General features: G+C 42.2%; 1 protein-coding gene across 4 annotated transcripts in view; it reads right to left on the bottom strand.

Annotated features, from left to right (window-relative positions):
* Positions 1-15,362, bottom strand: part of NFX1 (nuclear transcription factor, X-box binding 1) — a 106,838-nt gene that overhangs the window by 91,066 nt on the left and 410 nt on the right. For all 4 annotated transcript variants that reach the window (XR_010841952.1, XR_010841953.1, XM_059072774.2 and 1 more), the window contains exon 2: positions 11,043-12,041. Coding sequence is in view for 2 of the 4 variants with exons in the window: in XM_059072774.2 (XP_058928757.1) it covers positions 11,043-12,041 (999 nt within the window). In the remaining 2 variants the exon portion in view is untranslated. The remainder of the gene's footprint in view (positions 1-11,042; positions 12,042-15,362) is intronic.

A 15,362-nucleotide genomic window follows, 5' to 3' on the forward strand; every position in this document is an offset into this window, starting at 1 on the left:
CTCTTCCCATCTTCCAGAAACTAAGGTAAGTGGGATAAGGGAAAACAGCAGGCTCTGAGAGGCTGTAAGGAAGTGGTGACCCAACAGAAGGCCATAGGTCAATTAAGAGCAGGAGCAGAGCCAAACCAAATTAAGGATATAGGGGGTGTTGTTACTGCAGAATGAGGGATCCAGGCAGCCTGGGAGGACTGGGCAGTTCTAGGTTCTCTCAGTACAGAGTGAGAGTAAGCAAAGCCCACTCTCAAACAGCCACGTTCACTTATATTCGGGGTAAGCTTCTCTTTCTATTCCAATCAAGCTTTCATCTCCACTACTCCACTAAAACTGCTCTTAGCAAGACCGGTAACCTTGAGGAAACTTGCTCAAGCTTCTCAGATAGCCTCATCCACCAGAGGACAGAAGGCAGAAACTAGAAGAACTACAATCCTGCAGCCTGTGGAACAAAAACCACATTCACAGAAAGATAGACAAGATGAAAAGGCAGAGGGCTATGTACCAGATGAAGGAACAAGATAAAACCCCAGAAAAACAACTAAATGAAGTGGAGATAGGCAACCTTCCAGAAAAAGAATTCAGAATAGTGAAGATGATAGTGAAGATGATCCAGGACCATGGAAAAAGAATGGAGGCAAAGATCAAGAAGATGCAAGAAATGTTTAACAAAGACCTAGAAGAATTAAACAACAAACAAACAGAGATGAATAATACAGTAACTGAAATGAAAAATACACTAGAAGGAATCAACAGCAGAATAACTGAGGCAGAAGAACAGAAAAGTGACCTGGAAGATAGAATGGTGGAATTCACTGCTGTGGAACAGAATAAAGAAAAAAGAATGAAAAGAAGTGAAGACAGCCTAAGAGACCTCTGGAACATTAAATGCAACAACATTCACATTATAGGGATCCCAGAAGGAGAAAACAGACAGAAAGGACCCGAGAAAATATTTGAAGAGATTATAGTCGAAAACTTCCCTAACATGGGAAAGGAAAGAACCACCCAAGTCCAAGAAGCGCAGAGAGTACCATACAGGATAAACCCAAGGAGAAACACGCTGATATGCATAGTAATCAAATTGGCAAAAATTAAAGACAAAGAAAAATTACTGAAAGCAGCAAGGGAAAAACGACAAATAACATACAAGGGAACTCCCATAAGGTTAACAGCTGATTTCTCAGCAGAAACTCTACAAGCCAGAAGGGAGTGACATAATATACTTAAAGTGATGAAAGGGAAGAAGCTACAACCGACATTACTCTACCTGGCAAGGACTTCATTCACATTCAATGGAGAAATCAAAAGCTTTATAGTCAAGCAAAAGCTAAGAGAATTCAGCACCACCAAACCAGCTCTACAACAAATGCTAAAGGAACTTCTGTAAGTGGGAAACACGAAAAGAAAAGGACTTACAAAAACAAACCCAAAACAACTAAGAAAATGGTAATAGGAACATACATATCGATAATTATCTTAAACATGAATGGATTAAATGCTCCAACCAAAAGACACAGGCTCGCTAAATAGATACAAAAACAAGACCCATGGGCTTCCCTGGTGGCGCAGTGGTTGAGAATCCGCCTGCCGATGCAGGAGACACGGGTTCGTGCCCGGGTCCGGGAGGATCCCATATGCCGCGGAGCGGCTGGGCCCGTGAGCCATGGCCTCTGAGCCTGTGCGTCAGGAGCCTGTGCTCCGCAACGGGAGAGGCCACAACAGTGAGAGGCCCGCGTACCACAAAAAAAAAAAAAAAAAAAAAAAAAACAAGACCCATATATATGCTGTCTACAAGAGACCCACTTCAGACCTAGGGACACATACAGACTGAAAGTGAGGGGATGGAAAAAGATATTCCATGCAAATGGAAATCAAAAGAAAGCTGCAGGGCTTTACTGGTGGCGCAGTGGTTGAGAGTCTGTCTGCCGATGCAGGGGGCACCATTTTGTGCCCTGGTCCGGGAAGATCCCACATGCCGCAGAGCGGCTGGGCCCGTGAGCCATGGCTGCTGAGCCTGCACGTCTGGAGCCTGTGCTCCACAACGGGAGAGGCCACAACAGTGAGAGGCCCAGGTACTGCAAAAAAAAAAAAAAAAAAAAAAAAATGCTGGAGTAGCAAAACTCATATCAGATAAAGTAGACTTTAAAACAAAGAATGTTATAAGAGACAAGGAAGGACACTACACAATGATCAAGGAATCAATCCAAGAAGAAGAAGACAACAATTATAAATATATATGCAGCCAACATAGGAGCACCTCAATACATAAGGCAACTGCTAACAGTTATAAAAGAGTAATCAACAGTAACACAATAATAGTGGGGAACTTTAACACCTCACTTACACCAATGAACAGATCATTCAAACAGAAAATAAGGAAACACAAGCTTTAAATGACACAATAGACCAGACAGATTTAAATGGTATTTATAGGACATTCCATCTGAAAACAGCAGATTACACTTTCTTCTCAAGTGCGCACGGAACATTCTCCAGGATAGATCACATCTTGGGTCACAAATCAAGCCTCAGTAAATTTTAGAAAACTGAAATCGTATCAAGCATCTTTTCTGACCACAACACTATGAGATTAGAAATCAATTACACGGAAAAAAACGTAAAAAACACGAACATGGAGGCTAAACAATACATTACTAAATAACCAAGAGATCATTGAAGACATCAGAGGAAATCAAAAACTACCTAGAGACAAATGACAATGAAAACACGACTATGCAAAACCTATGGGATGCAGCAAAAGGACTTCTAAGAGGGACATTTATAGCAATACAATCCTACCTCAAGAAACAAGAAAAATCTCAAATAAACAATCTAACCTTACACCTAAAGGAACTAGAGAAAAAAGAACAAACAAAACCCAAAATTAGCAGAAGGAAAGAAATCATAAAGATCAGAGCAGAAATAAATGAAATAGAAACAAAGAAAACAATAGCAAAGATCAATAAAACTAAAAACTTGTTCTTTGAGAAGATAAAACAAAATTGATAAACCATTAGCCAGACTCATCAAGAAAAAGAGGGAGAGGACTCAAAGAAAATTAGAAATGAAAAAGGAGAAGTTACAACGGACACCGCAGAAATACAAAGCATCCTAAGAGACTACTACAAGCAACTCCATGCCAATAAAATGGACAACTTGGAAGAAATGGACAAATTCTTAGAAAGGTATAACCTTCCAAGACTGAGCCAGGATGAAATAGAATATATGAACAGATCAATCACAAGTACTGAAATTGAAACTGTGATTAAAAATCTTCCAACAGGGCTTCCCTGGTGGCACAGTGGTTGAGAGTCCGCCTGCCAGTGCAGGGGATGGGGGTTCGTGCCCTGGTCTGGGAAGATCCCACATGCCGCGGAGCTGCTGGGCCCATAGGCCATGGCCGCTGAGCCTGCGCATTCGGAGCCTGTGCTCTGCAACGGGAGAGGCCGCAACAGTGACAGGCCCGAGTACCGCAAAAAACAAACAAACAAACAAAACTTCCAACAAACAAAAGTCCAGGACCAGATGGCTTCACAGGTGAATTCTATCAAACATTTAGAGAAGAGCTAACACCCATCCTTCTCTAACTCTTCCAAAAAATTGCAGAGGAAGGAACACTCCCAAACTCGTTCTAGGAGGCCCCCATCACCCTGATACCAAAACCAGACAAAGATACTACAAAAAAAGAAAATTACAGACCAATAAAACTGATAAATACAGATGCAAAAATCCTCAACAAAATACTAGCAAACAGGATCCAACAATACATTAAAAGTATCATACACCATGATCAAGTGGGATTTATCCCAGGGATGCAAGGATTCTTCAATATACACAAATCAATCAATGTGATACACCATAATAACAAACTGAAGAATAAAAACCATATGATCATCTCAATAGATGCAGAAAAAGCTTTTGACAAAATTCAACACCCATTTATGATAAAAACTCTCCAGAAAGTGGGCATAGAGGGAACCTACCTCAACATAATAAAGGCCATATATGACAAACCCACAGCAAACATCATTCGCAATGGTGAAAAACTGAAAGCATTTCTTCTAAGATCAGGAACAAGACAAGGATGTCCACTCTCACTACTCTAATTCAGCACAGTTTTGGAAGTCCTAGCCATGGCAATCAGAGAAGAAAAAGAAATAAAAGGAATACAAGTTGGAAAAGAAGAAGTAAAACTGTCACTGTTTGCCTATGACATGATACCATACATAGAGAATCCTAAAGATGCCACCAGAAAACTACTAGAGCTAATCAATGAATTTGGTAAAGTAGCAGGATACAAAATTAATGCACAGAAATCTCTTGCATTCCTATACACTAATGATGAAAAATGTGAAAGAGAAATTAAGGAAACATGCCCATTTACCACTGCAACAAAAAGAATAAAATACCTAGGAATAAACCTACCTAGGGAGAAAAAAGACCTGTATGCAGAAAACTATAAGACACTAATGAAATAAATTAAAGATGATACAAACAGATGGAGAGATATACCATGTTCTTGGATTGGAAGAATCAATATTGTGAAAATGACTATACTACCCAAAGCAATCTACAGATTCAATGCAATCCCTATCAAATTACCAATGGCATATTTTACAGAACTAGAACAAAAAATCTTAAAATTTGTATGGAGACACAAAAGACCCCGAATAGCCAAAGCAGTCTTCAGGGAAAAAAACGGAGCTGAAGGAATCAGGCTTCCTGACTTCAGACTATACTACAAAGCTACAGTAATCAAGATAATATGGTACTGGCACAAAAACAGAAATACAGATCAATGGAACAGGATAGAAAGCCCAGAGATAAACCCATGCACCTATGGTCAACTAATCTATGACAAAGCAGGCAAGGATATACAATGAAGAAAAGACAGTTTCTTCAGTAAGTGGTGCTGGGAAAACTGGACAGCTACATGTAAAAGAATGAAATTAGAACACTCCCTAACACCATACACAAAAATAAACTCAAATGGATTAGAAACTTAAATGTAAGACCAGATACTATAAAACTCTTAAGAGGAAAACATAGGAAGAACACCCTGACATAAATCACAAGATCTTTTTTGAACCACCTCCTAGAGTAATGGAAATAAAAACAAAGATAAACAAACGGAACCTAATGAAATTTAAAAGCTTTTGCAAAGCAAAAGAAACTACCAACAAGACAAAAAGACAACTCTCAGAATGGGAGAAAATATTTGCAAACGAATCAACAGACAAAGGATTAATCTCCAAAATGTATAAACAGCTCATGCAGCTCAGTATTAAAAAAACAAACAACCCAATCCAAAAATGGGCAGAAGACCTAAATAGACATTTCTGCAAAGAAGACATACAGATGGCCAAGAGGCACATGAAAAGCTGCTCAACATCACTAATTATTAGAGAAATGCAAGTCAAAACTGCAATATAGGGCTTCCCTGGTGGCGCAGTGGTTGAGAGTCCGCCTGCTGATGCAGGGGACACGGGTTCGTGCCCCGGTCCGGGAGGATCCCACATGCCGCGGAGCAGCTGGGCCCGTGAGCCGTGGCTGCTGAGCCTACATGTCTGAAGCCTGTGCTCCGCAATGGGAGAGGCCACAACAGTGAGAGGCCCATGTAGAGCAAAAAAAAAAAAAAAAAAAAAAAAAACTACAATGAGGTATCACCTCACACCAGTCAGAATGGGCATCATCAGAAAATCTACAAACAACAAATGCTGGAGAGGGTGTGGAGAAAAGGGAACTCTCTTGCACTGTTGGTGGGAATGTAAATTGATACAGCCACTATGGGGAACAGCATGGAGGTTCCTTAAAAAACTAAAAATAGAATTACCATATGACCCAGCAATCCCACTACTGGACATATACCCAGAGAAAACCATAATTCAAAAAGACACATGCCCCTCAATGTTCACTGCACCACTATTTACAATAGCCAGGTGATGGAAGCAACCTAAATGCCCACTGACAGATGAATGGATAAAGAAGATGTGATACATATATACAATGGAATATTACTCAGCCATAAAAAGGAACGAAATTGGGTCATTTGTAGAGACATGGATCAATCTAGAGACTGTCATACACAGTGAAATAAGTCAGCAAGAGAAAAACAAATATCATATATTAATGCATATATGTGGAACCTAGAAAAATGGTACAGATGAACCGGTTTGCAGAGCAAACATTGAGACACAGACATAGAGAACAAACGTATGCACACGGGGCCAAGGGGCGGTGGTGGTGCGATGAATTGGGAGATTGGGATTGACATATATACACTAATATGTATAAAATAGATAACTAGTAAGAACCTGCTGTATAAAAAAATAAAATAAAATTCAAAAAAAGACCAGTAACCTTCACATTGCCAAATCCAACAGTCAATGTGTAGTTATCCTTCTGTACTGATCAACAGCATTTAGCACAATTATCACTCCCTCCTCCTTGAATTTCTTTACTTGGTGTTTAGAACGTTTCACATCCTAGTTCAGTTTACTCTTTCTCCGTTTCCTTTACTGGATGCTTATTTTCCAGCCAAGACTAGGTAGGCTCCATCCTCACTCTTTTTTTGTCTAACTACACTCACACCTGAGGTGACCTCCTCTAGTCCATTAAATACCATCTCTACACTGACAATGCCCAAATGTAAATCTCTAGTCCAGATCTCTTCTGTGAATTTTATATCCAACTCTCTACTTAACATATCCATATGGCAGTCTAGTAGACAACTCAAATCTAATAAATTTAACCAAATTCTTTATCTTTTCTGAATAAGGAGGAGACAAAGCAAAACATATGCAAAATCACGTTTTCCAACAAGGAAAGGCTAAGAAATTGTTACAGATTGGAGGAGAATATGGACACATGCTGATTAAATGCAATGTGATATCCTGGATTGGACCCTGGAGCAGAATAAAGGTATTAGTGGAAAAACTGGTGAAATCCAACTAAATTCCGGGGGAATTCCCTGGTGGTCCAGTGGTTAGGACTCTGTGCTTTCACTGCCAAGGGCACGAGTTCAATCCCTGGTCAAAAAACTAAGATCCCACAAGCCTCACTGGAAGCCTTGCGGTGTGGCCACCCCCCCAAAAAAACAGTCTAAAGTTTAGTCAATACCATGGTACCAGTGTTAATTTCTTAGTGTTTTTTTTTAACATCTTTATTGGAGTATAACTGCTTTACAATGGTGTGTTAGTTTCTGCTTTATAACAAAGTGAATCAGTTATACATATACACATGTTCCCATATCTCTTCCCTCTTGCATCTCTCTCCCTCCCACCCTCCCTATCCCACCCCTCTAGGTGGTCACAAAGCACTGAGCTGATCTCCCTGTGCTATGCGGCTGCTTGCCACTAGCTATCTATTCTACGTTTGGTAGTGTATATATGTCCATGCCACTCTCTCACTTTGTCACAGCCTACCCTTCCCCCTCCCCACATCCTCACGTCCATTCTCTAGTAGGTCTGCGTCTCCATTCCCGTCTTACCCCTAGGTTCTTCATGACCTTTTTTTTCTTCTTCGATTCCATATATTTGTGTTAGCATACAGTATTTGTTTTTCTCTTTCTGACTTACTTCACTCTGTATGACAGACTCTAGGTCCATCCACCTCACTACAAATAACTCAATTTCATTTCTTTTTATGGCTGAGTAATATTCCATTGTATATATGTGCCACATCTTCTTTATCCATTCATCTGATGATGGACAATTAGGTTGCTTCCATCTCCTGGCTGTTGTAAATAGAGCTGCAATGAACATTTTGGTACATGACTCTATACCCTGAGAAAACCATAATTTCTTACTTTTGACAAAGAAGATGTTAACATTACAGGGAGCTGGATGAAGAGTGTATGGGAATTCTCTGTTCTATCTTTGTAAACTTTCTATAAATCTAAAATTATTCCAAAGTGAAAAGTTTAAAAAATGAACACTGCTTTCCCCTCCCACGCACTACCACTGCACTGTGCAGCAATTCTCGCCTTCCACGTTGCTCAGGCACAACACCCTGGCTGCGTCCTGGACTCCTCTCATGCTCCCGCATCCAACATCCAGTCTATCTGTAAATTCTGTCAGCTTTACCTCCCAAATACACCTAGAGTCTAACCAATTCTTACCTCTTCCACCACTGATACCTTCATCCAAGTCTCCATCAAGTACCTGAATTACCACAACAGCCTCCTAACTCATCCCTTTGCTTCCTTAGGGCCCATTACTCACACAGCTAACTGAGTCATCATTTTAGAATGCTTGTAAGATCATGCCATCCCGTCTCCAAAAACCTCCCAGCTGCTTCTCATCTTCCTACTCAGAACCAAATCTAAGAGCCTCACATGACCCAGCCCCTGTGATTTCTCTGACCTCCCCTACTGCCCACCTCTTCATTACTCACAACGCCCCCCTCCCACCCCAATCTACACTTGCTTCTCTCTCTGCCTGAAATGCCCTTCTCCAGAGAGCCATGTGGTGCACTTCTGCACTTCCTTCTGGTCTATGTTCAAATGTCTCCTTATCAAAGAGACCAACCTATGTAAACTGGCGCCCCTGTTACTCTGTCCTCTTAACCTGCTCTATGGGACCTCCCTGGTGGCACAGTGGTTAAGAATCCGCCTGCCAATGTAGGGGACACGGGTTCGAGCCCTGGTCTGGGAAGATCCCACGGCCCATGGAGCAACTAAGCCTCCGTGCACCACAACTACTGAGCCTGCACTCTAGAGCTCACGAGCCACAACTAGTGAGCCCGTGTGCCACAACTACTTAAGCCCATGAGCCTAGAGCCCGCTCTCCACAAGAGAAGCCACTGCAATGAGAAGCCCACGCACTGCAACGAACAGTAGCCCCCCTCCCACCACAACTAGAGAAAGTCCACATGCAGCAATGAAGACCCAGTGCAGCCAAAAATAAATTTTTAAAAAATCCTGCTTTATATTTTAGCTCTTATCATCACCTGATATATTAAATATTTAAGTGCTTTCTACCTGTCTTCCCTACCAGAATGTAAATCTCATTAGTGCTATATTCCCAGTACCTAGAACAGTGCTTGGCACACAGCATCTACTCAATAAATATGAACAGAGGTCCCAAGAAAATGCTGGGATGTGAAGCCAGAGAGATTTGTTAGGCAGAACTCTAAGATGGCCTCCATGATTCCCAGCTCCTGATGTGCATGCCCTGGATAATCTCCCCTCAAGTATGGGTGGACCTGATCTAATCAAGTGAGCCCTTTTAAAAGAGTCTAGTGATCAGAGACAGAAGTCAGAGAGATGTAAAGAATCTGTAGCAGATTCTTTCCTGTAGGCTCTGAGGAAGCAAACTACCATGCTGTGAAGAGGGCCATGTGGTAAGGAATTGTGGGTGGCCCCTCGGAGCTGAGTGATCCCCAGCCAGCAAAAAAATGGGGACCTCAATCCTACACCCATTAGGAGCTAAATCCTATCAACAACCAGTGGGCATCAAGAAGGACCCCACACATCAGATGAGACTGCATCCCTGGTCAAATTTCAGTCCTGACCCACAGACTCCTGACCCACAGAAACCATGACATAGTAAAGCTGTGTTATCTTAAGCCACTACATTTGTGGTAATTTGTTATGACGCAATAGGAAACTATTAACCAGTCTTGAGGATTCAAGAACAACTCTGGTATAACATTGCCTTTGTTCACACACAAGTTGAGATCCCAAGAAGGACTGCCTGGTGAAGTAAATGAGAACTAGAACTATAGGCCTGTGTAAAAACAGGCCTGGGCAGATGGTGGCTCCCTGTGTTAGGCTGTATGTCACATTAAACTGGAGGGAGACCAGAATGGTGAAGGTCCATGAGAAAAAGCTGGTGGAATGAAGCTATTTAGCCTGGATAAAATATACACTCAGGGTAAAATGAGAAGTGTCTTCAAATACAGCAAAGAGCTGACATGCAATGAGTGGGAAGGAAACTGTGAGAAGACAGACTAGTTGCTGTGTAGTTCCAGAGGACAGAATTTGAACTAGGGGATAGGAAATATTTACAGGAAAGAAGTTTTCAGTTTAATGTAAGAAACAACTTTCTAACAGTCAGAGCTGAGTACCTACTGTGTTCTAAGAGCTGTGTTAGGCAATAGAGATATAAAACTGAAAGGAAAAATATGGTCTCTGCATTCAAGGAGCATATAAACTAGTGGAGGGCACTGACACATAAACAAATGATGGTTTCCAGTGGTAAGTGCTATAAAGAAGCATGTATATGTAAAGGAAGTTCATCTCACAGAGCTGGAAAAGATTAATGCTATCTGTGGAGGTGACAAAAGGTTTTCTGGACATGTGACTAAACTATAGCTTTTGAAAAATGAGTAAGAATTCACCAGTGAGCTGAGTAGCAGACAGTGTAGACAGAAGGAGCCCCATATGCAACAGCATGGAAAGATGACAGTATAGAGTCCAGGGAGTAAAATGTGGTGGGGACTGAGGCAGCAGAAGATGAGGCTGCTGGGTAAGGCAGAAGGCAGAATCTGTAGGTGACGAGAAAAAGTGAACAGAATTAAGCAGGGGAGTGACACAAGTCAATACGTGTTTTAAATACGTGTTTTAGAAAGATCACTTTCTGATGCTGACGTAAGAGGTGAACTCAAAGAGAAAAACTGGAGATGGCAAGATTAGTTAGGAAATGTTGCAGATAAGCAGACAAGAGATGATGCAGGCTGGAACCAGGAGAGGCAGTGGAGATGTTACCACCGCCTACTTGTGCTTTCAGAATTCAAAACAAATCTCGTAACCAAACATCTATACCACCCATACCTGCACTTTTTAAATTCCTTATTTGTTAAGAAAAACATTCCTTACCTGTATTTGCTTATGATATATAAAAACTAAGTAAGTGGTTACCTATTGGGGAGGGGAGCAGGTAGTGGCAGGACCCAAGGAGATGATGAACAAGGATAGAAAGAGACTTTTACTATGTACCTTTTTATATTTTCTGGTTTCTAAATTGTATGAATATATTACCTATTCAGAATTTTTTTAAAAAAAAGAGAGAGAGAGAAAACATTTCCACCCATTCAAATAGGTTTACCTGTATGTGTTTCCACATTCTTTAGCATGTGGTTCTGTTTGCCTCGGGGGAAAGATGCTACCTGAGGATCCTGCCTCCTTACAGCACATTTCTCTGGGTCAACCCTTCTGGAAGACTTGCTGGCGACTGCCAAGTTCCCATTGTCACAGGCAGATTTTGCTGGTCTTTCATTGAGATTTTCCTTTGGAACAGAGGCCATGTTGCTTCTGGATCCTGCGTTTGTTTGCCGTTGGCCCTCCTGTTTCGGTGGATTCCTGCCTGGTCGTGGCCTGGCCCCCTCCACTTCCCAGGGAGGCCTCTTCTGTGGGTATCTTCTCTGCTCGCTGCGCCTGGCCCCATACCCATCTGCTACTCCTTTTCTAGAGGATACATCTGAAGAATCAGGGTGGATAACCCCCACAGGTTTGGTGTTTTCAAGTCCCGGCTCCTCAGGTTTGGGAGTCATTCTGTGACCCCACTCACTTTTGAGCTTCCCCTTGACTTTTGGTCCTCTACCATAGCTGTATACAAATTGGGTTGCCTTTTTGGGTTTTGCTCCCCTGGGATCTGCACCGACAATTTCCTTCTCACTCTCAGAAGGGCTGTGCTCTCTGAGGTTTGTCCCACTCTCTGACTTGGCCACACTTTCTAAGCCAGCTGCATCTGAGGTCTGGTCAGTGAGACCCTGTGCTCTCTTGACTCTGATATGCTGCTTTTCACTCCTCAATTTCTGCCAAGGTTGATTCGGAAGGCCATGGCTCTTGAGTGATTTATTAGTAGCAGAGGATTGGAAAGAAGTCTGTTGACTCTTAGGTTTGCTTCCTGAAGGATAACTGTGATGAAGACCAGAGATGTCATCATAAGGGACTTGCCTGGAAAGGTGACAGGGAGGTGGTGAACTATAATTTCTTCTACCAATTTTATTAGAATCTAGTCTCCTTTGACTCCCACAGTTTAGACCAGAATTTTTTCTCTCCTGAGGAATGAACTCAGCAGCGTCCGTATTGAATTTAAAAGTACCTAGGACATAAGAAAGACATGCAAGTAAAGAAATTAATTGGTCACTCATGAAGCCCGAAGACTGTAAGTCATATCTAAAAGTTACTTTCCTAGGGACTTTGTATAAAACAGTCTCTATACAAGGTCTATGTTTCCTGTGAAGGTGGTAGGTTCAAGGTGCTTGTGGAAGACTGAACATCTCATATCCAGCACCCTCACCAACAGCTACTGCTGAATTGCTAAGGAAAACTGTTCACCTGGGCTATCGGGTATTATTTATAAATGTGTTTATCTTTATCGACAAATGTAAGGTCAGCAAACAGTTCAGGGGTGAGACAACAATCAGCAGGTTCAATGTGGTCTTTCAAACCTCTAAGGTAGCATTAAGTAAACAGGCTTTGGAGTCAGCCAAAATCAGTTTAAAGTCTGGCCCTCCAACTTATAGTATGAGCTTAGGGATACCACCTTATTGCTTTTAGTCTTAGTTTCCTCATACATGACAAAAGTTGATAACACTATTCCAAAGGGTCATTGTGGAATTTAAGTAAGACTTCACACAGACAGTATTTCGCAGGATGAGTACATCTCATCTCTTCCCCCCAGGAACATATTTTAGGTTTTCCATACATAAACTCTGTAATATGGTCCAGAATTCCAGAGTCTCAGAAATTAAGCATATGCCCCTTCAACCTACTCATTTTTTCCCCCTAACATGCTTCTTTATAGTCAACTCAGTCCCTGAAGTCCAAAGATGAAATGATTTGCCTAAGGATACAAAACGAGTTAGTAGCAAATTCAGAACTATGTGTAGCATAGAGAATATTCTATGAATCAATAGGGCCTGGAATTTGCGTTTAAATCCCTGCCCATCACTTGTGTCTTTATGCAAGTTACTTAATCTTAACAATGGAATAGTAAGAATCCCTACTTCAAAGAGTTGCTATGAAGATTAAAGCAAGGTTAGTAACATGTATAAAGTGGTTAAAATAGTCCTTTATTGTTGCCATTAGGACTACAAACTATCTGAAACACAGACTTGACCACAGATGGGTGCAGTGCACAGCCTGCGGGTTTCAGGTTCAATAATAAGCCGTAACATTTATTAGGTACGTAACATGTGGCAGGCACTATTCTAAGCACTTTGCATATGTTAACTCATTTAATCCTTACATTCCTGATGAGAAAATTGAGACACTGTAGAGAGTAAGTAACTTGCCCAAGGCCACAGGGGTATTCCAAAGCAGATTCAGGATTCCACCCCAGGCTATGTGACCCTAGAGATCACACTCATATTACGCTCCAGTGTGAGTGGTTGGGTGGCCCATACCACAGAAACATACTTAAGAACTGAGCAAGATCTTAAAGGTCACAGGGTAACCTCTCTCTCAATCCAGGATTTGTCCTGAAAGCTTTCAATGGGCAGAATTCTGGGGGTGGGCTGGAGGGCTTTACAAAACGGCGAGAGAATTAGACAAATTCAGAAGGTGGCAGAGAAGGTGTTCCAGAAATACAAGAGATAACTTAGAGGGGGGAATGGGTAGATTAGACCAAGTGGGTATTGTGTAGTTTTCTTCTGCTTGAAGAGGGGCAGAAAAATGTCAGTAAAGTTGTCCAGAATAGCCTGGTAAAGGATGGGAAGAGGGTGTTTTCATGTTAAGCAGCAAAGAGTTGATGCAACTTGAGAATCTAGACAGGGCAGCACCTATTCATATAAAGTATGTGTTCCACCAGACATGAGGCAGTGGGCAAAGCCCTCCGAAAGATCCTTAAGAGACACGAGGAAGGGGAAAAGGGCACAGGAAACTGAACACAAAGATCTGAGACATCTTTATTTTTTCACTATTTTGAGCAGCTGGAAGTTACTCAATAAAGAGGATGTCTCATCCCCAAGGCTTGGCTATAGTGCAAGTGGTACCCAAGATAAGATCAAGATAAGATAACGTAAGATCCAAGATAATACCATGGTAGGTGACCAACGGGTGGGTGGAGCAGAGTAAGGGAAAATCCAACTGTAGATTATAGAGTCCAGAGACAAAGTTGGCACTGGAAAGCCTGCCCATGGGCAGAAAGATACCCCTTGGACTGGGCTGGTGTTCCAGGACAATAGCAGGTAAGAGAATTAAACCTTGAGTGGGGATGGAGGTGTGGGTTAGAGATGATGCTGAAATAAGAATATGGAATAGGAACTAAGGCAAAAACGAACTAAGGCACAGGAGACAGACTGGGGACGTCTTTGGACTAGGAGACTTTGCCTCAGTAGGTGGGGCAGAGGTTGTAACCTGGGGCACAACACCATAGCCCCAAACTATGACTCACAACTAGTCCCACTCAATTCTGCTTCAAACATTGAACGGTGTAGAAATGGGCCAGAAGCGAGCCTAAGGATAGGAAGACCAACGGATCCAATTTAGAGGATTTGGGGGAAAAAATGGGTGGGAGAAGAACAAAACACCAGCCTAACAAGGTCCCTACACTCCAAGATGAATTAATACCTAAATCAGGACTAGGGTACACCAATGCAGTGTGTTATCCAACTTTTTTGACCACGACCCACAGTAGTAAATCCATTTTACCTGCCACCAATTACACAAATACATATATACTCTTCTCGGTGCCCCAACAGCTGGGAGGTAGCAGAACGAAGACTCAAATTCATGACTGTTCACAAACCTCATGCTGCAAACTGCTGCCCTGTTTTTCAGAAAGAGTGGGTCATGAAATCAAATCATGCAGTGAGTTGGGAAAAGTATTTTTTCAAAAGAATTATGCAGTAGAGTGTATTGCATATAGTAAGGAAAACCACTGCTTCTTGAAATTTTTGGTTCGCTTTTATATTTATGTCTGTGCGCACTGAGGTCACCATGTAAAATATTCCTTTTCGGTCACTGTCCAAAGAGTTGGTAAAACAAAGATCTAAGGTACCCTGAAGGAAGTGGAAATGGATGTTTTATTAACAGCCAAATGAGGCTGTCTCTGCACACAAAGGCAACTCCAGGAGGGGAAGTAAGCTAACAATTGCGTAACAGGTACAGAAGCGGCGGGAACCTTCACTGTAATTGACTTATTTACTCCCAATTCACAGATGAGGAAAACGAGACTTCACACTGCGAGTTCGTGGCAGGCTGACACTGGAGACCACGGGTGCTCGGCTCGCGCACGAGCCGCTGCCTCAGGACGCACCAATACATCTTAAGCGCAGCGAGCAAACCCGCCGCGCGTCGAGAGCCCGACACCGTCACGGGCGGTGACCCGGCCGACGCCCGCCTGTCGGATATCGCTGCCCTAGGAAGGCCGGGCTGAGCCCTGGAGAGGGCGGGACACCCACTTCGACTCAGCGGGACA

The sequence above is a fragment of the Kogia breviceps genome, chromosome 8, assembly GCF_026419965.1.
Source record: "Kogia breviceps isolate mKogBre1 chromosome 8, mKogBre1 haplotype 1, whole genome shotgun sequence".
NCBI classification, from domain to species: domain Eukaryota; kingdom Metazoa; phylum Chordata; class Mammalia; order Artiodactyla; family Physeteridae; genus Kogia; species Kogia breviceps.